Source organism: Thermobia domestica, chromosome 17 (assembly GCF_964235325.1).
Source record: "Thermobia domestica chromosome 17, izTheDome1.hap1.1, whole genome shotgun sequence".
NCBI classification, from domain to species: Eukaryota; Metazoa; Arthropoda; class Insecta; order Zygentoma; family Lepismatidae; genus Thermobia; species Thermobia domestica.
The window spans coordinates 186311958-186336867 of record NC_137470.1 but is presented as its reverse complement, the minus strand read 5'-3'; the positions used below and the strand labels follow the sequence as shown (position 1 = coordinate 186336867).

General features: G+C 35.3%; 3 protein-coding genes across 3 annotated transcripts in view; 2 read left to right on the top strand and 1 right to left on the bottom strand.

Annotated features, from left to right (window-relative positions):
- Positions 1–6653: 6653 nt before the first annotated feature.
- LOC145674271 (group II intron-encoded protein LtrA-like) lies at positions 6654–8018 on the top strand. Its single transcript, XM_081744107.1, has one exon. The coding sequence runs from the start codon at positions 6654–6656 to the stop codon at positions 8016–8018; it is 1365 nt and encodes a 454-aa protein (XP_081600233.1).
- A 187-nt stretch (positions 8019–8205) lies between these two features.
- LOC145674270 (DNA ligase-like) lies at positions 8206–9432 on the top strand. The gene has a single exon (XM_081744106.1). The coding sequence runs from the start codon at positions 8206–8208 to the stop codon at positions 9430–9432; it is 1227 nt and encodes a 408-aa protein (XP_081600232.1).
- A 2238-nt stretch (positions 9433–11670) lies between these two features.
- Positions 11671–24910, bottom strand: part of LOC145674537 (uncharacterized) — a 128353-nt gene continuing 115113 nt past the window's right edge. The window contains exon 2 of the mRNA XM_081744694.1: positions 11671–17359. Within this exon, the coding sequence (XP_081600820.1) occupies positions 12861–17351 (4491 nt within the window). The 5' untranslated portion in view covers positions 17352–17359 and the 3' untranslated portion in view covers positions 11671–12860. The remainder of the gene's footprint in view (positions 17360–24910) is intronic.

Below are 24910 nucleotides of genomic sequence, written 5' to 3'. Positions count from 1 at the left end.
GCTCTTTCTACTGGAGCTAAAGAACAAAAAGAAATTTGTGCTACTTTAAATATCGTGAGACATGGACGCATTTCTGAGTATCTATATGAACTTGAGCTTGCTGGTTTTATTGCGAAGGATCATACTTGGAGTATAAAAACGGGTACTGATTCACGACTCAGGAGATACAGATTTCAAAATAATTATTTAAGGTTTTATCTAAAATATATCGAAAAAGATCTAGGAAAAATTAGTCGTGACACCTACTCTATAGGGTTCTTACCAAAGTGGTATTCAATTATTGGGCTTCAATTTGAAAATTTGGTGCTGAATAATAGAAAGAGTATACATAATATCTTAGGAATTGATGTAATAATAATCGAGAATTCATTTTTTCAGAAGAGAACTCGTAATAGTGCAGGTTGTCAAATTGATTATATGATTCAAACGAAGTTTAACACACTCTACATTTGCAAAATCAAATTTTCAAAAGATAAAATTGGTCATTCAATAATACAAGAGGTACAAAAGAAAATAGATGAACTAAATCATCCAAAAGGCTTTTCATGTCGTCCAGTTCTTATCCACGTTAATGATATAAGTGATGATGTTATGGATAGTGGTTACTTTTCACACATAATTGATTTTGGAAAGTTATTGAATTGTAAGTAATATTTTTTCTGACTTAAAAATAGTGCCTTTTTTAGTTTTTATGTTTATTCTTAACTTATAGAGGTTGCTTATGACTGATACTTTAACTTTAAAAGAAGGAGATATTGAAACTACTGCTTTTGATAATAGCAATTTTACTAGAGTATTACACGATGGAGAATGGTGGTACGTAATAACAGAAGGAATAGCTTTTCTGACAGGCAGTAAGAACCCATCTGACTATCTAAAAAAAGATAAAAAGCAGAGATATAGGGTTTTCTGAAGGATGGGGACAATTTGTCACCCCCCTTGAAATTAAAACAAAAGGTGGTAAACAGAATGTTAATTGTACAAATGTCGAGGGGTTGTTTCGTATTTTGCTGTCTATTCCTTCCAAAAGAGTTGAGCAATTTAAATGTTGGCTTGCAAAAGTTGGGTATGAAAGACTACAAGAATATGAAAACCCTGAACTTGAACTCAAACGAATCTATGCCGATTATGCTGCAGAAGGGTACCCTCAAGAATGGATACAAAAGAGAATAGAATCAATAGCAGTCAGAAATCAACTAACAAAGGAATGAGGTAATAGAAATATATCTGACCACAATAACAAGTATATTGAAGGTAGCGAATACGCAATATTGACAGACGTAATTTCTGAAGGAACATTTGGAGTAAAAACAAAGCATCATAAAGAAATAAAAGACTTGAAGAAACAGCCTTTAAGAGATCATAAGACGCCGATTGAGCTAATTTTCAATATGCTATGAGAACAGGCTACAATTGATGAGATAAAGGATAAAGATTCGCAGGGTTATAATAAAAATTTAGAGGCGGCAAAGGAAGGAGGTAAGAACGCAGGCACAGCAAGAGATACCGTCTTTATTGTCAACAAATTATTTAGCTATAAAGAATAACAAAAAGTTTTAATTTAGACCGATATCTTCTTTAAATTAGTAACTCTGGATAAGTACTTTCAGTTTGTGTGGGCGCAGAGTTACACCAACTACTTACTGTAATTTCTTATTTCATGAGAGTTGTTTTACAAAGTTACTAAGCAACTCGTATTAAAGTCAATGTGAAAGTTAGTACATCGGTTATGCATTCAGCGAATCTATAAAACAAACAGCAATTTTGAGTAACCAGTAATAAAAAATACGCAAGAACATCTAGACTTTAGCATAAATGACAAAATATATCCTTTCAATTGATGGGGGTGGAATAAGAGGGATTATTCCAGCAGTGATATTAGCAGAAATAGAGCAAAAAACAAATAAACCTATTTCTCAAATCTTTGATCTGATGGCTGGTACTTCAACTGGTGGCATTATTGTAGCAGGGCTATGTAAAAAAAAAAGTTGTCAAGGAAAACCACAATATTCAGCTGAAGATTTAGTTGATCTTTATCAGGAGTATGGACCGCATATTTTTAAGTCTTCATTTCTAAGAAAATCAATATTTTCTTGGATTAATGGTGCACAGTATCCTAGTAAAAATATTGAAATGAAATCTTTGAGTTTTACGTCCCACGGTTATGCCGGTTAGGCTAAAGGAGACGGTGATAATGAGAGATGAGTGAAAATGGTGGAATGAAGAAAGTGGGAGGAAACGGGAGAACCCTGAGAAAACCCACGAGCACGGTGTTTGTCCACCACAAAGTTCACTTGGCGGGGGCTGGGATCGAACCCGGGACCCCAAGCACCAGAGGTGAACGCTCTACCACTGAGCCACCGCGCCCCCCCCCTAGTAAAAATATTGAGTATGTGCTTCATAAATATTTTGGCGATGATATCCTTAAAAACACTAAGTAATGTGTTTATCACAAGTTATGATATTTACAACAACTGTCCATTTTTCTTCAAAAGTTGGAAAGATGATAGGAATCTTACTAAATTAAGGAATGTATTGAGAGCCACAACAGCAGCACCTACTTATTTTGCACCTAAACATCTAAAAGTCAACCAAAAGGAAATGGTATTAATAGATGGAAAGATATTTGCTAATAATCCGGCAGTATGTAGCTATGCAAGCAGTAGAAAGCTGTTTCCTAACGATGATATAGTGCTTCTATCCATTGGTACTGGTAGATCATCTCATTCCATTAAATATTTTAGGTCAAGAAGGTTAGGCAGAATATCCTGGATTAAGCCACTGATAAACGTAATGTTTGCCTCGGGACTAGATTGTGTAAATTATCAGTTGGACCGAATTATTAACGATAGATACATAAGAATTCAATCACAGCTAAAAGTAGCATCAACAGAGATAGACAATATAACACCTGAAAATATCGAGTATTTAAAGAAAGAAGTACAAATGATAATTGAATGTAATCAAAAAGCAATAGATAAATTCTGCACAACAGTATCAAACTTTAACCTCTTAGTTTTAATCTAGGACTCCAAGCATGTTTGATTCTAAAGCACTAAGCCTTCAGTCAATTTCCTAGCTCTGTAGTTCTTGATATGATTTGGATCGAAAGCACTTTTGGATTTTAGAATACCAAAAAATGATATGGAGTAGCTTACGCATTGCAGCACCAACGATGGCCATGTTATGCTTACAATTTTCCTTTAATCTTTGGCAAAAACTCATAATGATAGGATTGTGATTCTTGGCTACTATGACAGGAAAGAAAAGTGCCTTACGTAATGTTTGTGAACCGGATTTACTTAATCTGGGTTTGGCATGTACAGATGAACCTGACGTTGTATTTTGTGGTATAGTTCCTGTATATGCTGCCATTTGCCTGGCATCTCTATGTCAGGAACTTCAGCTAAAATAGCTATTGCTGATTCCTCTCCTATTCCTGGAATAGTCAGTAGAGGTTGAAAATTTTCCAACAACTCTTTGTGTTGCTTTAATAATTTACGTATGGAGTTTTTTATTGTTTCTGTTTTTTGCTCTATGTTCATTGCAAGATCTTCCCAAGCATTTGCAACTTCTTTAGGCAGTCTCTCTTATTTTCTAAGTAGTTGTTTACAAATGCCAATTCATCTTTTAATGCAGCCGAGCAACGATAAAGATGTTTTAACTTTTTTAACTCAGGAGAAGGTGGCGTCCAATGAGTAGGTTCTTGTCTTTGGCAATAATCAGCAATAATTTCTGCATCGGTCTGATCATTCTTTTGTCGTACAAGCTTACTCCTCGCATAAGATTTAATACAATAAGGAGTTACAGCACTTACAAAATGTCCAGTATTGTGTAGAAACTCAGCCAAAGCTTCACTATAACAGCCAGTGGACTCCATGCAAGCTTTTACTTGTCCTACATTAGGTTTTTGTAGAAAATTCAACAAACCTTGAAACCCATGATGATAATTTTTAAAACTCCTTTTCCTAGTTTCACGTTTTCCTTTTGTGCTTATAAATGTAAGAAAAACATCAAAGCATTCTTTTGAAATATCTATACCTAAAAAGTTGTTGGTCATATATAGCTCCATGCATTATCATTTGAAATGAAAAGTAAGGCTGACCTTGTGAATACAGAATTAGAACCATTTAGGTTTTTCTACGATACCGTCCAGCCTATACTTTTGAGAAGGGATCTCTTATCTCTTGCACAGATTTTGTATCTAAGGCAAATGCCAGAGTTTTTCCCTTCTCCATCTAGTGCTTAAGCTTAAAACATTAGATGCTTTCCTCAAGATACAAGGAAAATTCTCAAGCTTTAGAGTAGCGATGCAAATCACTGGGGCGGATCAACTCGTAGTAGTGAAGAAGTCGTTGTAATGACCATGGAGCAAAGGGGTTGAACTAATCAACTTTAGTAAATCATTCAACTTGAAGGAGGATGAAAATGATTGAACGAACAAAGCCTTTTGATATACCAAAATCTCTAGTGTTTTTGGCTTATAAAAGAGTTAAAGAGAACAAAGGAGACGCAGGTATTGATAATCTAACAATTAAAAGTTTGATCAGGATTTAAGCAAGAACCTTTATAAGCTGTGGAATAGGCTGTCATCTGGTAGTACCTGCAGTAAAGGCTTGCGATATAACTAAGACAGATGGAGGAACAAGGACACTTGGAATACCAACTGTCTCCGATCGTATAGCACAAGAAGTTGTAAGAAGTGTTTTAGAACCAAAGCTTGAGAATGTGTTTGATGAAGATTCGTATGGTTATAGACCAAATAAATCGGCATTAGATGCCATAGGACAAACCAGGAAGCGATGCTTCGACCAAAACTGGTTAATAGAGTTTGATATCAAGGAAATGTTTGACAACATAGATCACAACCTATTAATGAAAGCAGTCAGAAAACACTACAAACAAGTGGGTTCTCTTATACATACAAAGATGGCTATGTGCTGAAATACAACTTGAAGATGGAACTAAGATGAAGCGCCTCAGCGGAGTTCCGCAAGGTGGAGTAGTTAGTCCTATCCTAAGTAACCTATTTATGCACTATAGTTTTGATGTGTGGATGAGGAGAAAATATCCAAGTATAAAGTGGGCAAGATATGCTGATGATGGTGTTATACATTGTGTAAGCAAGAATCAAGCACAACTAATTTTAAGTCAACTTGAACAGAGACTGAGGACTTGCAAATCAGATATAAAGCATGCAAAGACTAAAATTATCTATTGTCAAGACGGAAAACATAAGATAGATCATGAGAATATATCACTTATTTCTAGTATATGAATTTCGTAAAAGACTTGTAAGAAATAGGAAAGATGGTAGTCTGTTTGTAAGCTTTACTTCAACTGTTAGTAAAGAGAATTTGAAAAAGATAAAACAAGAAATTAGGGGGTGGAAGTTTGCTCGCCGAACAGACTTGGAAATAGAAGATATATCACAAATATACAATCCAGCCTTAAGGGGTTATTTAATTATGTCGCATAATTGCACGGAAAATGTCACATAATTGCACTGAAAGACATAGTAAGAATGTTTAACAGGAAACTCAGAAAGTTGTTCCAGACGAAGTATAAAACGCTGAGTAGGGGCAAGACCAAAGTAGCGAAATTGCTAGAAGAATCGCTAGGAGTAGACCAAGTCTCTTTGTACACTGGAGATTAAGTATAGGGTTAGGGCAATGATTGGTGGGAGTCTTATGAAGCGCAAGTGTGCGCCGTGGTACGCATTAAGAAATACTTAGCAGAGCTAAGCGTGGTTCAGAACCTCGAGGTGAACAACTAACTTTAACCCGAAAGGGAAGGAGGACAAGAGCATGTATGTAAAGCGAGAGTTATCTGAAGATGTGTAAGATAACGGCTTGCAACACCTGATCAATATGGTTAAAGCTAAACTGCTTGAATTCCAATCTTCAGGGGTGGGACTTCACATCCATGGGTATCACATTTAAAACCCCATGTCTACAGTAAGCACAGATTAAACTTTCGTCTGTGTGACATTCTGGCTGTAGAACGATAAGTAGTGAACTTATTTAAGAGGATGAATAGAAAACCTAAGTTGATCTAGAACAGTTCTTAGTGACGGAACATGGGATGACCTAAGAAACGCGAGTTCTATGGTTACGGAGTAATCGTAGTAGTCGTGAAAGTAACGAATCACCGGGGAGTGTGGGAAAGCCACATACAGGGCAAAGGGTGACAGATAATCGAATGTTGAAATTGGGAGGTACGCAGGATGCAGAAAGCTGAAACAATACTTAACATTATACGTGAACGTGGACAAAAATTTGCCGGTTAAAGACGTGTATCGCCTACTTTATCAGCGTGATCTTTACATTCGAGCGTATGGCAAACTTTGTCGTAATAAAGGTGCTATGACAGAAGGTGTGACAACTGAAACAGTTGATGGTATGTCTTTAGAGAAAATCGATAAAATCATAGAGGATTCACGCTATGAGCGATATCGGTGGACACCAGTAAAACGTATCTATATTTTAAAGAAGAGTGGTAAACGCAGGCCGTTAGGATTGCCAACATGGTCAAATAAATTACTTCAAGAAGTAGTCCGATTAATATTGGAAGCCTACTATGAGCCTAAATGTAGTTAATGTTCACATGGATTTCGACCAAAGCGTGGATGCCACACTGCATTAAGAGCAGTAATGCAAAAAGGCAGAGGTACAAAATGGTTTATAGAGGGAGATCTCAGTGCATGTTATGACTCAATTGATCATACTATGTTGTTGAAAATAATGAGTGAAAGCTTCCAAGATAACCGTTTTACTCAGCTAATCAATCGACTGTTAAAAGCAGGATATATGGAAAATTGGAAGTACAATAAGAGTCGTAGTGGGGTACCACAAGGTTCTATTATTGGTCCAATTCTGAGTAACATGTTACTCGATCGGTTAGATAAACATGTGGAGCATATACTAATACCAGCAAATAACCGAGGTAAGCGAAGAAGGACAAATACAAAATACTTAAGGTTAACCATGCAAGCATCGATGATGAGAAAACAAGGGAATTGGGATCAAGCAAAACAACTGCGTCAATTAGTGCAGAGTATGCCATCTAAGGATTCTTGCGATCCAAATTCTCGACGTTTTTGGTATGTCAGTTATGCTGATGATATTCTGGTAGGGTTTGCAGGACCAAAAAATGAAGCTGAACAATTTAAAAATGAGATTGCTAAATTCCTCAATGAGGAGCTCAAACTTATGCTTAATGAAGATAAAACGCTTATTACACATGCGTGTGATTGCAAAGCCAATTTTTTAGGTTATAAAATACACGTCTTGCATGCAGATGATAAACATGATCATCGGACACAACGATGTATTAACGGTAGTATTGGGTTACGTGTACCACATTATATAAAGCAGAAAAAGTGTTCTGAATATATGTGTTGTGGAAAGCTTATACATTTACCTCAACGTACACTTGATACAGCTTACAGTATTGTTGCTCAGTATCAAACTGAATATCGAGGAATTGCACAATATTACAAAATGGCCTACAACCTTCACACACTAAGTTATTTGAAGTATGTGATGGAAGTATCATTAGTAAAGACTTTAGCATCTAAATACAAAACAACTTGCAGAAAAATTTATAGAAAATTTGGTGCATTGATTGAAAACTACGAAGGTGAAAAACGAAAAGTCATCCAAGTCAGAGTAGATCGTTTACCATCAAAGATACCATTAATTACACACTTTGGTGCTGTGTCACTAAAATGGAATAAATGGGTAAGTATAAGTGATAACCTTATACCAATATGGAATAAGCGTAGTGAAATAGAGCAAAGACTATTGGCACAAACTTGTGAATTATGTAAATCACAAAAGCAGATTGAAGTACATCACGTACGTAAACTTGCTGATTTGCTAGGTAAACGTAATACTGAGCTACCGAAATGGAAAAAGAGAATGATTGAACGACAGAGGAAGACTCTTGTTGTTTGTCATGAATGCCATAAGAGAATCCAATATGGAAAATATGATGGTGACTCCTTAAAACGTTAGATTATTGGAGAGCCACGTGATACGGAAACGATCGTGCGTGGTTCGGAGAGGGGTTGTTGGAAAAGTACTTAACAAGTAACTCACTGGCTACCCACTCTACTTCATATACAAGGGACTGGTGGGGAAGGTCCGCCGGTCTACTCTCCCACCTGATGAAAGGTTTTCAGAAGTACAACATGTCGTACCTATGCTCTCATTGGCTAACGCTTATGACAAAAAAGAAGTTGAAGAATTCCTTGCTAGGGTTAGAAAACTTCTAAATGTACATGAACTGGAAATAGTTTGTGAGCCGAAAATAGACGGTTTCACGGTTTATGAAGATGGTGTGCTCATTAAAGCTGCAACGCGCGGTAATGGTTTTGTGGGAGAAGACATCACTCACAATATCTCAACCATAAAGGATTTTCCCCAAGTTTTACCTGACATCAAGGATAGATTGGAAATCAGAGGGGAAGTCTATATCAGAAATGATGACTTTCTGAAGTTAAATAAGGATAATCAATTTTCAAATCCGCGCAACACAGCATCCGGTTCATCAAGACAATTGGATCCAGAAGTTACTGCTAGTAGACCATTGAAGTACTTTGCATATTCTGTGATCGGCGGAACAGAAAATATTCAATCTGAAGTATTAAATAAACTGAAAAAGGTTGGATTCTGCGTAAACGAGCATCAATGTTTAGCAAAAAACGTGGACGCAATCCTGGAGTTTTATAATAGAATATATGATAATCGCCATGAATTGGGTTATGATGTTGATGGAATAGTATGTAAAATCAATAACTTACAGTTGCAAGAACGTCTAGGTAATACAAATAAAGCTCCTAGATGGGCAATAGCGCACAAATTTCCTGCAGCTCATGGAAAAACTAAAATAGAGAAGATGTCGGTACAGGTAGGCAGAACTGGTGCAATTACTCCGATCGCTGAATTAGTGCCAATAAACATAGGCGGGGTTATCATCACAAGAGCAACTCTATATAATAAAGATGAAATTGAGCGCAAGGATATAAGAGAAGGCGACGTAGTGGTAGTAGCTCGAGCTGGTGATTTAATTCCTAAAGTTATAGATGTCGATAAAAGTGCCCGCTCTCGAAACGCACCAAAGTTTGTTTTTCCTGACACTTGCCCAGAATGTGGGAGCGATATTGATGATTGGGAAGCTACGATTAGATGTACCGGAGAAAACGTTTGCCCAGCACAGCAAATAGGAAAGTTAAAATATTTTGTCTCCGAGAAAGGTCTTGATATTACTGGTTTTGGTGATAAGCAAATTGAGTTCCTTCATGACCTTGGTTTGGTCAGGAAAATATCTGACATTTTTGTTTTGGAAGAAAAACTTAAAAACTTCAACTTATGCGATCTAGAGGGGTGGGGTGAAAAATCGAGAGCCAACTTGTTGGACTATCACTAGTAGAAGAACTGTAACGCTTGAAAAGTTTATATCCTCCCTAGCAATAAGATATGTCGGACCTGGTGTAGCAAAAGTCCTAGCCAACCATTATAAATCCTACGAAAATTGGTATGAAGTAATGACTCAATTATATGACAAAGCTCTCTACCAACTAATGAGAATAATTGGGGTAGGAGAAAAAATAGCGGATTCCTTGGAAGAGTTTTTTTTTCTGATGAGGATAATGCTGAGATGGTAAGTGAGCTTGCTTCTCAGCTAAAGATTGAACCTGTTAATGCGAACGCTAATAATTCTCCCTTTAGCGGTAAAACAGTAGTTTTCACTGGAACGCTTTCAACAATGGAAAGAAAGTAGGCGCAAGCAAAGGTAGAATCTTTAGGAGCAAAATTCAGTTCAAGTGTATCACCTAAAACGGATTATTTGGTGGTCGGTGAAAAACCTGGGTCAAATTATCAAAAAGCTTTGGAGCTAGGTGTTAAAATTTTAACTGAAGAAGAATGGGTCGCTGCTTGCCTTTGGTAATCATAGCCCACTTGGGAAAATCCTATAAAGCTACAGTGTTTTACATCAAAAACAGATGTTTTAAGGACATAAATACACGGAAATTTTACTATATCCATTTAACAGCCTTTAGAGGTGCATTATAGAGGCATCTGCAAACAGATGACAAAAGGACGTCCAACACCTCAAATGCCTCTGTAAGCTCTTCTGTGGAGGTCATTTTTTGTTCAACATATTCAAAATTTTAAAAAAATATAGATAAAAAATGTTGAATGTTTCTTCAGAATTGTGTATAATTATTAATGTTTTTCTCGTTAATTTCTTATGGCTTTATCTAAATTTCTAGATCCAAAATACGACTTAACATTTAAAAAAAATATTTGGCACTGAGAAAAATAAGAATATCCTTATCCACTTTTTAAATGACATCTAATGGGACGTTTACACTTAGTCGATTTGCGTTCGATTCAGTTGAATTGACGTCACTTTCAACTTAATCGACCGTGTAAACGGGACTTCAACTTAATCGCTTGTTGATCGAAGGCGACTAATCGACTGGCAACTGAATTGAAAGACGTTCTATTTTCTGTGGTTGAAATAATTGAACACATCCATCGATCTGATTCGGCCTAGTTGCTTCGATTTAGTGGCAAATGCAGCGAGTCGATTTAGTCGCACGACTAAATCGACGAAGTGTAAACGCCCCATTAGGCTTTACTGGTGTTAACACTATACAAGATGTTGAGTTCCTTAGCACCATTATGGATCCTGAGATTACTTCTGATAAACAAAGCATTCTTGACGTTCTTTGCAAGGATTCATGCGGAAATAGGTATATTGCGGAGATGCAACTTGCTCGTGATAAAGGCTTTGAAAAACGTGCCCAACTTTATGCCGATAAAGCCTACTCAAGACAATCTGGCAATTATATTGATTTCAAAAAAGTATTCTTTATTGCTATTTCCAATAGTACGCTATTTCCTCCAGAGGTTGAATATCTTTTCACTCATAATATACGAGAGATAAAAACTAATGGACATTATCTAAAGGATTTTCGTCTTTATTGAGTTGCCGAAATTTACAAAAAAACAAAGTAGAGCAACTAGAGAGTACAGTAGAAAGGTGTTTTTCTCTGGTATGCAGAAAATACTACAGATAAAGACCTGAAAGATATAGCAGAGAAAGCCCCAATAATAAAGCTAGCATATGATGAATTAGACAAATTTAGTTGGAGTGAAGAGGATCTAGCAGCATACGAAGAAAGAGTTTTGAATGTACAGAAAGAAGAGGCTATTTGGGCTCAACGGCTTGATGATGCTTCTGCTAAAGACAGGGAAGAAGGCATCCAAATTGGTGAAGAAAAGGGCAGAGCGGAAGGCGTTCAAATCGGTGAGGAAAAGGTGAAATGAAAGCTAAAATAGCTGTAGCCAAAAACTCACTTATGACTGGTGTCTCTATAGATGTTATCGCTCAAATTACACGCCTTTCGCTAGATGAAATAGAACAACTTCAAGAAGAGATTGTCTGATATGATCCTTGTAGTTGCTCATCTACTGTTGGATTACTTAAATAGGCTCTGGGTTTGTTGTCTGCTTTTCCTGGCAGCTGACTCTCTAACCGACTAGCACTAGTAAGAGAAACATAAGCAAATATGCAATTAATTGTTCCTTTAGCCAACTCTAATAAAGATCGTTTTGGCTCGTGTATCTGCTCTATTTCTTCAATTTCATGTTTTGAACCTATGAAAGGAATTACTTTAGTTGTTTGTACCACTTCTTCTATATTTTTGCTATTTTTCAAGTTAGCAAGATATTCCCTAGCTGTCATAATCACTTCTTTCTTATCTAGATGGTCTTGAAGTTTTTTTGCTACTTAAATTCATATCAGCATTGATGAGTAACGATACACTACCTTCCACATTAATTTTAGTTCCAAAGTCATATAATTGTACTCTGGATTAATCCTTGACCATTAATCTTAATAAGACCAAATTTCTTATCTTGCTCTGCTAGAAGTTGCGTTTTGTTTTAATTTCTTTTGCTAAAACTTGTTTATCTTCATTGGATAATTGACTGTTAGCTTTAGCAACGTTAAAGTGTTCGACAAGAAAGCCTTTTTTCTCTATTTGATAGCCAGCAAATTCTACTGTTTTTTTTTACAACTTCTGTAAGCTGATCAACACTTTTTAACCCAGAAACAAATGCTATATTACAATCAAAATAAGTATAATTATCACCTGTTCTATAAATTGCACAACATGATTACTTGTTACTAGATGAATAGCAAAATCATCTTTAATTCCAAGTATATAGTTTGATAAATCGTTGAGTACTCTGTAGCATCTAGTATGAGTTAGGTTTAAATGCAAACTACTCGTAGACGAGTCTAGCTGTTGTTCAAGACCATCAAGTAATTTACTAAAAGTGAAAACTTCTCTTTCCTCCCTTTTAGATACTTGTTTACCCTGCGCTATACGCTCATAAATTTTAGCTGAAGTCTCTAAATTGTTTAAAAAAGATTTGTCACTTTGCAGTAATAAAGCTTGAGATAAGCCACGTGTAATTTCCACACATTTACCATCAATCTTAACTCCACGTTCTTCAAACGAAGGTAAATAAAGCCCATGTTTTACTGGCTTAACAGACGATACAAATTCTGATAAGCGAAATTGTTGCTTCTTGTTATGGTGTACTGATTGTATTTGTTTTGGAGATAAGTCTCGAACTACAAGAGCTTCCTGCTACTGTATTGAAAATTTTATTATCTTGCCTGTTCTTACTTCGACTAGTGGTACCCTTGTTTTTTTTTTCAAATTACCTTGTCGTACACTACCCAAGTTTTGCTCTTGCTTTGTCCTGGCAGATATGTTATTTAACTTAAGACCCACATTGGTTGTTTTGTCTTCTTTTACTTCACTAATATTCTGTTCATTTAAGAAAACAAGAAGATTTTTTAACTTCTTCACGTAATACATCAGATACGTTACTCTGATTATTTTTGATAAGATTGTTTAAATAACTTGTTTTCTTTCCTACTTTATCAAAACAAAGATCATGTAATTTCTCAAAAACAAGACAAATGTTAATTCCTGCCCTATGTAATATTCTAGATAAATTTTTCGGTGTAAAAAGTTCTTTCTCGGCTAAGAAGTGATTTAAATAATCCTCTTTATTAAAACACAATTTATGAAAATTTTTAAAAATAGAAGCAGCATTATTTCCTGCCATAGATAGTATATTGGATAAATCACTTGCCCTAAAGCCTATCTTATAGAGATCATTCAAAAGCTGTGTTTTGTTTCCTGCTTCATCAAAACAAACATCATGAAAACCTTTTAAAACAGAGCAAACATTAGCTCTTGCTCCATGTAATATCTCAGATAAATCACTTGGCGTAAAACCTCCTTTTTCGTTTAAGAAATGATTTAAATACTTCTTTGTTTCTCCTATAAAGCAAAAATCATGAAACTTCTTTAAACTATCTGCTGCTGCACTCAATGTATTGCATAAATCACTCGGTCTAAAACCTGCATCATAGAAATTATCTAAAAGTTCTGTTCTTTTTCCTTCGTCATTAAAACAAACACTGTGCAATTTTTTTAAAGTAGAATAGGCACGAACTCCTGCTCCACTTAACACACAGGATAAATGACGTGGCCTGAAACCTGCATCATAGAAATCATCTAAAAGTTTTGTTCTTTTTCCTTCGTCATTAAAACAAACACTATGCAATTTTTTAAAAGCATCTCTAGCATTAGCTCCTGCCCCATTGAATATACTGGATAAATTACGCAGCGTAAAACTTTGCTTCCTATCTTTTTTATTAATAAAGTGCTTTAAGTGCTGTGTTTTATTTCCTTGCTCATCAAACCAAATGTCGTATAAGTCTTTAAAAGCTTTTGTAGCGTTAGCTGCTGCTCCATGCAAAATACTGGATATATTGGTTAGATTCATTCCTTCATCTTCTAGAGTTTTTAAATATTGTGTCTTTTTTCCTTCTGTATCAAACCAAATGTCGTACAAGTCTTTAAAAGCTTTTGCAGCATTAACCCCTGCTCTACTCAAAATACTGGACATATTGGGTAGATTTACTCCTTCATCTTCTAGAGTTTTTAAATATTGTGTTTTATTTCCTTTTGCATCAAACCACAGATCATATAAGTCTTTAAAAGCTTTTGTAGCGTTAGCTCCTGCTCCACTCAAAATACTGGACATATTAGGTAGATTTACTCCTTCATCTTCTAGAGTTTTTAAATATTGTGTTTTATCTCCTTTTGCATCAAACCATAGATCGTATAAGTCTTTAAAGGCTTTCGCAGCATTATTTCCTGCTCCATTCAAAATGCTGGACATATTGGGTAGATTTACTCCTTCATCTTCTAGAGTTTTTAAATATTGTGTTTTATTTCCTTTTCCATCAAACCATAGATCGTATAAGTCTTTAAAGGCTTTCGCAGCGTTATTTCCTGCTCCATTCAAAACACTGGACATATTAGGTAGATTTACTCCTTCATCTTCTAGAGTTTTTAAATATTGTGTTTTATTTCCTTTCGCATCGAACCACAGATCATATAAATCTTTAAAAGCTTTTGCAGCATTCTTCCCTGCTCTATTCAAAATGCTGGACATATTAGGTAGATTTATCCCTTTTCCTTTCAGAACTTCTAGATATTTTATTCCTTCTCCTTTGATTAAAAAATCTAAGAACTGATTGAATATAGGTGTTCCTTCTCTACCAACCACACTTTTAGCAAATTTTATTTCTTCATCAATGTTTTTATTTTGAATTTCCTGATAACTAGATCTATTATTTTTTATATCTCCCAAAAGCTTTTCCATTATTCCTTTTGTAATAGGGCCAAATTCATGAGATTCTGACCAACGCAACGTTATTTCATGTAATTCTTCGTAATTATACGGAATTCTTTTAGACTTTTTCTCTATTTCATTTTTTATAATGCTATTCAGTTCTTCTCTATTAGGCTGATTAACTGCAAATATTAGTTTATCTAAAAATTTCTCTTTTATTTCTTTTTCCTTTTCATTAGAAAATTTTCCTTTTTCTTTTTGTAAAGAAGGCGGAAGCTTTAATAGCTTTAACAGATCTTTTCTTGTTGTTTCTTCTTGTGAAAATTGATAAAGACCATCCTTATTTATACATGAACAAACTCTTAAAATTTTATACTTTTCCTCTTGAACATCTACACTATCAAATTTTAAAGGATAAAAACCTTTAGACTGTCCTTTTTTTAATCTCTTTTCTTCTGTAAGATCTAGACTTGTATTAGTATAGATAATAAAATATTCTATATTCTTATCCTTTTCTAGTTCCTCAATGAAAAGAGTAAAATGCCTATTAATAGAAAACTTATTCTTTCTTTTCTGTGCTCTGGAAGGAAATAACTGACTGTAACCAATATTACTATCTGCGTTATGGGCCTTTACGTAAGTAGTTCTACCTTTATAATTGATAGTAATGTCATTAGATATACCACAGCTTTTTCCTTCAAGGTTTATGAAAAACATATTTTTATGCAAGAACATGTTATGCAAGAAAAGTATTAATAAATTAAATTCATATATAATTCCAGGTATATAATTCTTAAGTTTTTCTGGAGCTACTAAATCAATTAATACTTTTTTTTGTAATTCTATATAATCGTATTGAACTTTAATACTTATTTCATCTTTAATGATGCTGTTCAGTTTTTCTCTATTGGGCTGATTAACTGCAAATATTAATTTGTCTAAAAATGCTTCTTTTATTTCTTTCTGAGAAAGTTTTCTTTCTTTTATTACTTTCTGCATAGCAGACGAAAATTCTAATCGCTTTAAAAGTTCTCCTCTTGTTGTTTTATTTTGCGAAAACTGATAAAAGCCACACCCTTGTGTATTATCGATTGTAAACAAAAAGTCTTTTAAAATGCCACATTCATCTATATTCATGTTATCAAATTTAAAAGGATAAAAACTCCGGGATCGCCCTTGTCTCAAATTCTTTTCTTCTGTAAGATCCAAGCATGAATTAGTATAGATAATAATATATTCTATATTATTTGATAAACTGTTTGATTTAGAGATTAGGTGTTTAACAAAACTATCAAAGTAATTATTAATAAAAGAACTCGATTTTTCTTTCTCTTTAGTAAATAATCTAGCATAACTAATATCATTATCTGTATAATATTTATCTACACTTTCAATTTGTACATGAATAGACTTCTCTTTATAGCGGAGAGTAATATTATTAAATTTATCAATTTCAGAACCTCCAAACGCTAATGATAATGAAGGATATTTATGTTTATATATAGACTTTCTAAGTAAGCAAAGCACTGACAAGTCTAATTGATACATAAGTTCAATCAATCGATAAGGGATGTATCGATTGGCTTGGCTATACAATTCATCCTGTCTGGATTCATTTTGTAAATCGCTAGGAAATACTGAATCTTCATTACTAGTAACATTTACATCTATGCACGGCCTCTTCGATATTCTACCATCTTTATCTGTAACAGAACGCCCACGTTTCCTAGAGCTTACACCAGTTCCATGATTCTCCTTACCTGAACTTCTTGAATGACCACTTTGTTTGTGTGAGAAATTTTCAATATCTTGTAATGGTGTAGAAATGTAAGATTGAGAAATATTGTTTGAATTTGAACCTACCACATTACCGTAAGCTTCTTCTCTAGAAACTTTTATACTTCTATTTATATCTTTTTCAATATTACTAAGAAGTGGTACAAAATGGTTCCTGTAATTCACTATATGAACAACATTATTACCTTTGCCTACCTCACTTGTAGTAACATGTAATCCACCTACTTCTTCATCTCTCAATTCTATAGTCTTAACTCTTACGCCGTACTTTTCGCATATCATTTTTCCTTCAATATCATCTCTTCCCCATATAGCATTACCTTCTTTAGCTGTCTTTTTGATACTTCTTAAATACTTATCAAAAGTCTTTTTCCTGTCTAGAACTTTGTTCCCTTTTTCATCCTCAATATGACCAAGACTAGGAAAACAAACATTCTCCTGTGAAACAAAGTAGTCTCCTACATCCTTCATAATTTCATCTTCGTATTTGTTAGCATAATTTGCACAATCTTCTCTCAACAACTTTACATTAAAATCTTCATCATTTTGAATCAGCCCTCTTCTTTTTAGTTCATTTAATCCTTGAGCCACGGAATCAAAAAAGCAATCTCCTTCACCTACAGCAACTCCTATTTTAAAGCCCTCAGGCAAATTCTTTTTTAGTGTCTCTAAAAGTTGATTAAGCTTCTTTTTTTTCTCCTCATCCTTTGCATTTTCTATCTGACTAAAAATGAAAATAGGTTCTCTAGTAACAGACCTTTTTAGAGCTGCACCATTAGATGATTTATCAGGTATTTCATTTGCTTTAAACATATCTGCACCTGCAAGGCAAAAGGGAATAAGTCAAAAATCTCATTTTTTTTTATTTGACAATTTGAAATATATGGTTTGGCTCTAAGTACTGTAAAAAAATGGCACTCGTAGGATAATAAATAAGGGAGATATAAGCATGCTCTCGTTTTGAGTAAGTCACTATCACTGAAAGATCTACATAGTGAAAGGGAATAAGTCGACTTATTCCCTTTTTCCAAATGCATATCTATCTGAAACGATACCAAAGTATGTTATTCTTAAAGTAATAAGTCATTAGAGCTTTCAGTTCTAATGGTTACTTTTGTTGGTAAAATAAACAATGTAGCATAATACTATTGACAAGGTGGAAAAAGGGTAGCGGCCAATTGGTGGCAACTTTCGTCTAGCGTATTTTTTATACAATCAAAGAGCGCGGTAAAATTGTTGTGCGTTAAATATTTTCAGAGCAGTTGGTGCTACTTTTATTTAATCATTATCGTGAAAAGATTTGTTTTCAAGAGTTGCTACTTGTTGTTGCTCATACTTAGATGTTTTATTTTTCCAGTTAAAGGCTTATATGCTTAGTTAAATAGGAAAAATTGATGTTAAATACGGGGAGAAAATCAAGAAAGCATCTCAGATTCTTTTCTTGATTATCAGTTTCCATTGTTTTTACACACACACAGACACACATTTTTATCGTATTTATTTCTTGAATATGTTATTCCTTTGTGACCTCTTTATAGTTATTATCACAGTCACATCCATACTAATATTAAATTTATTTATTTATTTTTACACTTTATTGGCATTTCCAGCATCTACTTCCTTAAACCCGTCACGCTGAAGAAACGATGTCCCTCGGAGAGCACACTATCCGCGGGAGGGGGAGAGAAGAAATCGGGGTGAAGGAAGCGGCCTGGGACCTGTACGTTGGGTACCATCCCGACATTTCTCTGGGAATGAAGAAAACCCAGGCTATTACACTTTTTCGACCGAGTGACCACCGGGAATCGAACGTGGGACCGTTTGCACCAAAGGCGGGAACTCTAGCGACTACTGCACGGGAGGCTACATGAAAAATTGAAACTGACCATTACACTGAAATATAAACTAGACATCTGACATAATACTTTTTCTAATGCAGTATTTCATGCTGATTACATAAGAAAGCTGTTTGTATCGCCGTTCTTGAGATATACATGGTATTCAATTTACAATGCAACCCGGAATTGAACTTTTGAACTGGAAATAGTACACCCATAACGTTATAACAATATAAATTCTTATTAAGCAGGTATTTTCAAGCCTGCAAACAATGATTGAATTTCATTAATATTGTTGGCAGATGTAACGGATATTTTTCACATGGACAATGCTGTCGTTAATTTCTAGTTTCGTTGGGTTGAGTAAATAGTATCAATGGAAGAGAAAAAAAAGGTTTATTTTCTCATTTCTATCGAAACCAATTGCATGAGACTTCTGTAATGTTGGACTAGATAAGTTGTGTTTGTAAATTAAGAATTAATTTGTTATTTTAAAAAAAAAGTGTTTTTTTTTTTTAAGAGATAAGAGGAAACTACAGTCTACTATTAATTATAAGGAAACGGATTAAAATGTGTTAGCTCCTGCCCAATTCACTGAGGGAAAAAAAGTCGAAAGCATGAGATGCAAAGAAAGAAAGGCGTAGGAAGAAGGTTGCAGCTGGTCCATGATTTGAAAAATGGAAAAAAAGATCAAGAAAGGTGAAAGAAGCACTTCCAAACCCGAACACAAGAAAACACACGCACACTCATACCTCCTATTAGTCCCAGATCCTGCCAACAGACTGAATAATTAACAATAAGCCTGACTGTCTCTACGTTACTGCGCAAGATAGCTCTTCAAACAAAGCGAATTTATTATTTTTTTTTTTCAAATTATTGTTCGGATATCTCGGAGAAGCTAATTGAGATGATCCATAAAGCGGAAGTGATAGAATTCAACCATTTCCAAGTTTTAACGTTGCTCACTGTAAAAGACAGTAATAGATAGCGAGAAACTGTTTTCGGCAATCGATTAAGCATTTCAAGAATACCTTTCATCTCCATCCTTAATACTGTATTAAAACTAAAAGCAGTAGAAATGAACCAGTTCATCTTTTACGTTGATCACTACAGAGCAAAATCCATAATAGCGACGAACGGCTTTCTGTAAGTAGTTATTCCTTTAGATTGGATCTGGCAAAAGATTACCCAGAAATAAAGCACGATACACAAATCGAGCCCACAAGTCGGCCAAACTCTACCAGAAAACATAGCGATCTTAATTGGTTGGGTTGTGGGCTGCCGACCACCGAATTTAGTTCCGACTCGGCCAGTAAGGCTGTAATGAAATTGCGCACACTTTTCCGGTGTTATGAGTTATCTGAGAAGTTTTGGTGTTTTATGATAAGTCGTTGACAGGCTGTCATAACGTACAGGATTGCATTGCGCACAAAAAAAGCAATGTTGTCAAATGAAAAATATATTTCTCTTCTATTATAAACAGAAGTGTTTGTATCTTTTTGGTATTTGTGTTGTGACTGCCTTGTTTCGGCACTGGAGAATGGCGGATTTCCGAGTAAGTGTTACTGAAAAGAGTTGCTTGTTTAATTAAAGATGGGCTCAAATATCGTCGATTTCGGGAGAATAAGAAAGGATCGCAGTGGCGGTAATTAAAAGCGTAAACTAACTTATAAAATAGTATTTTATTAAAATGTTTTGTGTTAGAGTACATGCAGAATAATTTTAATAATATAGGGCCTATAGCAAAAGAATTGGTGATAACGATATATTACAACTATCTGGAGCTCTTGACAAATTTATTTTGCAGGTGCACTTGAAATCGTCTTGTGCTGTCATTATCACCAATTGAAAGAGAAGTGTTATTTTGCAGGAAAAAGAACAGCACAATCACTTTAGTGATTTTTCACAGGTTCAAAGGCACGAGCTACAAGCAGGGCCTTAACTTTTGGGGGCAGGGGCAATTGCCCCCAGGGAAGCTCACCGCCTTTCGAGGGGGAGCAAATTTTAAGACAAAATTTTCTTACTCCATATACGATACGAACATGCAATTATAAATAAAGCATCGAACAGATTCACTACATTACATAAAAAAACAGCACACTAAAAGTCAATAAAACAAAAATGAGTCGTGGGCCCATTTCAGTAAAATATGTCTACTATTAGGGTCCTAGAAATATTTATTCGTTTGGTTTAGATTTGTCAACATTGTCCCCTTACTGTAATTAATTTGTCATGTATGCAACGGGCCCAGGGGCGTAACTAACGGCTACGCAGACCTTACCCTGCGGGAGGGCCCACAGGCTCCGGGGACCCCTAAAGAGTATTAATGTCTCCCCCCGAAAAAATGTAAGTTACGGTGCTGGCTACAAGAAATCTGTAAGAAAAGAGCAGTGGAATACCCGACCCAAGGCCGTAGCAAATTATTAGGACTGAGCAGTCTAATTTAGAATATGCAGAAGATTAACACAATAATAAGAAGAGCTGTAGAGAAGCTATATAATGCATTCGGAAAAGACTCAGCAGTTCAACCAGAGTCTGTTTGGTTGAAAAAGAAGAGTTCAGTCATGATGCAGAAAAGTTTCTATTTGTAAATGAAGATAAGGAACGAACATGAACGTGTCATCCGGACGTCCAAATCGAACTATAGTAAAAATATGTTCATGCACAAAAAAATAAGTGCCATGGACAATTTGACAACGGAATAAGCTCCTGGGACCCATTAACCCTGTTAGTAAAAAGAAAATCGTAGACTCTCAGTGAAAAAGCTAATGCATCACTGTTCACTGGAAAGTCATGGTTTATAGCAGCGCCATAAATACGCCGTGGATGTCGGGGCAGGGCCCCAGAGGTTTGAGGGTACCAGCTAAATGAAAGTAAATGAAAAGCGCAAATGCGAAATCCAGTCTGTCAAAAAGTATTTTGGGAAAACGAAAAAAAAACATACTGAAAAAAAAAAAACTTAATAATGATGCTACATTTCTCGACCTCCCTGCTCACTAAGTCATGACGCCTTTTCGTTTACAATCAAGACTATCGCGATGTGGATCATGTTAAAATGAAAATAAACATACTGTTTACTTGGAATAAGCTCCTTGAAATAACAGCAGCAGAGGTCGGGATTTAAACGAGAAAGAGACGCTCTATTTTATGCTTTGTTGCCTTCCGGATTGATTGTTACCAAGGATTTCGTCGTTCCACCCTCCGCCAGAGGAGGGAAGGTGTTGTCAGCACACACCTGTAATATCAGAATCTAAAAGTTCTATCATGTTGAGGTCAATGTCTCCTGCAGTCTGCACACCCTGACCGCGGGACCTCTGAGTCAGCTAAGTTCATCTTTTTTTTCCTTTTTCTAAAACTTGTAGATATTAAAGCGTGCCGCAAAATGTCCTGGAGTTTGTAATTCTGTAATTAGTTTGTTTTTTATGTGGTTTCCACAAGAGGCCACGCATCGCTGAACGCTAAGTGGTTCAATTCTCGTTGAACGCATTTCGTGCTTCAATTCTGATACGTTTAGATAGTACGAAATTATTGCTAAACGATGGGCAAACTAAGTGGCGTAGAAAAGCGTAGAAAGAAGAAATAGAAGAGGTGAAGAAAAAACACATGAAGATTGACTCTTTTTTACGACATTCTAGAAAATACGAGGAGGGATTTTTCATTAGCTTCTGGTAAGTGTAAAATTATACAGATGAGCATATCGTCCCTTTCCGGCATTAACGGAGTAAGCGACATTTTTCCGAAATTGACTTTTTTGCAGTTTTTGGCTCAGATTTTTAAGGCGCATCGAATGATCTAATCGCCATGTTTCTATTTTTAACCATTGCCGAGATAGCTATGTTGTTTACACGGGTATAATTAGACTTACTGGAGGCAAAAATGTATGTAACACTCAGTCATTTATATTTACTGTATAAATGTTACCGATGAAACGAAGAAACTGACTTGTAGTCTAGATTGTTTCAAACACCAAATTATTTTCGTGCTTGGAGCAAATAAATGTGGTATGAACATGATTATTACAATATTTCATGGCAAAAGTGTAGTAAGCGACAGCTTGAAGTTGGTTCTGAGTCGCTTGAAACAATTTTGATGTAATGATATCAATGATTTCCAGTTTTTGTTGCAATTTATTTATCTGCTAAGAACAAATACTTTTCCTTACAGCAATTTTACTATCTTAAAAATATACATAATAGGTTCTCAACCTCATTCCTGAAGTAAACGGTAATATTGTTATAGCTACTTACTGCTGTTTCACTTGCAATAACATTGTGCAACATCGAATAATACATTTTAAGGTTTCATATTTCGGTGCGGAAGTTCTTCGGCGAAAACTTCCGAATCTGCACGAGCGTCCACTTTACACGACTTCAGAGCGCCTATTAGGAAAAACAGTTTGTTGCGAACTGGTTGAAAGCAAGCAAAGGGGTAGGAGCTAAGAGATTCTACGTTTGGCGTTTAATACATTTTCCCCAGTAGACTGAAAGTGACAATTGTATTTCAATCCATCCAAGAGGAAAACAATGGTAAGTTTTGAAGCAACTTTTATGAAGTTTTCAGAATGATTGTTTGCGTTCCCTTTACTGTATGGTTTCAGATATCAATTATCTAACATCATTTTACTAAATAGTAGGATAAAATAATTTAGTCTTCATTTGTAATAAATTTAATAAATTCAAAACTTGTCAACAAAATAGGAACAGAAATTCCCTAGTGAGCCTGGTGTGTATTAAATAGTCAGTGTTATTTTAGTGGTTTCAGGGAGAATGGTAAAATTGTACGTATGCGTCCTTTTCAACAATAGGTGGGGGAAAGCAAATTTTTGTTTTCTTATTTATAAATCTTAGCAGAACAACGCTTCTGCGAGTTGAATTAAAATCCTAAACAACAAGCTATTCGCAGACAGTACATGCAACGGCATTCTTTGTGTGAATATAAGCCTAGTGATGATAATTGTTGTCGGGCAAAAAAAAAAAAAAAAAAAAACTTATAATCAGGATTGTAAGAACTATTGCTGTAGTTTATTGCCCAGTTATGCTGATTCTTCGTTCTTGTTCTCTGCTAGAACTGCCAATGTCCGGAATCATCTAATGACGCAAGCTCCAGACTGGTTTTAGTATCGATATTGATAATAGTTTGATAGATTAACATTAATATTATTAACTAAAATGTCTAAATGTGTCTAAAAGAGACAAATATCGCAGAACTGATTTCCTACACAAAATATTTCCCGGAACGAACTTGCGGTGCTTTCCGGTTTAAACAAGCCTCCCGAGTATGTTTCGTAAACATTGATTTCTAGTTGTCAATATTTAATCTACCTTGATTAAATGAAATAATAATAATACTTTGGCAAGATAAACTAAAATCGAGGAAAGTTTTTAAACTTTAAATTCAGTTGTAGAGAACTCTGTGTTTTTACAACTATATAGCCCTTGCATGACGATATCCATCCTAGACTTGCCTGATAGGATGGATATGCCTACGATCTGCGGGGAACTACTGTCAACATACATGGCTTGATATTCACCGTAGTAGACTGAATTTTTTTAAAGAATATCAATGGGTCTTAGAAGTTTAAACTTTGCCTCTAAAGCGTTGAGAATATCGTTGAAAAGCCGGGCATTTTTCGCTTAATGAACGATTATCAAAGTTTCGTGAACATGTTTTTCAGTGTTTAATAAACTTCCTGTGTACAACTGGATAAAAGTTAAGGTAAAATATGAACAATCACTAAACGTGTGTTCTAAACATCCTATCACTTAGTTGGAATGGCGCAGAACAATATCCCTTTTTCACGCACTGAAAATAGCGTAGGACTAAATAATTCATTTTTTCTGGATGTTTCTATGTGAGAATGTAGTTTATGTTTGTCCACTAATATCTCCGGAAATTCTGATTTTAGCGCAGCTTTTTGCATTAGCTGTTAAGCTTACGGAATGGTGAAAGAATCGTTAAAAATTCAGTAAAAATGTTATAAAATACTCCTATTGTCGACAAGTTATTAGGAACGATTATTTTACACTAAGACTAAACGATAACTACATTAGGGACACTCATCTAGTAGCGTGTTCGTTCACCTTTCTGGGTAATCAGAGCATTCAAACGCTTATGAATAGATTCCTCAAGGTATACTCCTTGTAATCTGCAGGTTCAGTCCAAGTCGTCTATTCTACAGCAGTCCCTGCACGTGGTGTACATTTGGACGATGTGCAGCACATTTCACAGAACATCCCAACATGTTCCATACATGACTAATAGGGTTAAGTCTGGTAATTTTGGGTGTCAGGATAGTATTGAAAACTCATTTTCGTGTTCCTCCAACCATTATGTAATAAACGCAGCCCAATGACACCTGTTCTCCTGCTAAAATATGGCGCTATTCTCTTGGACTTGGAGATATGGGCTACAATATCTTGAGCCATGAAAAGTTTAATCGAGTAAGAAATACCTGTGCGTCGCTTCCCAGACCCAGACTATAAACAGCACCGCCACCGTCCTATTGAATTACCGTGATGCGACCCGGAGACGTAT

Bases quoted from the DNA above. Each gene is read 5' to 3' on its own strand.
- LOC145674270 (XM_081744106.1), top strand. From the start codon at position 8,206: ATGCTCTCATTGGCTAACGCTTATGACAAAAAAGAAGTTGAAGAATTC.
- LOC145674271 (XM_081744107.1), top strand. From the start codon at position 6,654: ATGCAAAAAGGCAGAGGTACAAAATGGTTTATAGAGGGAGATCTCAGT.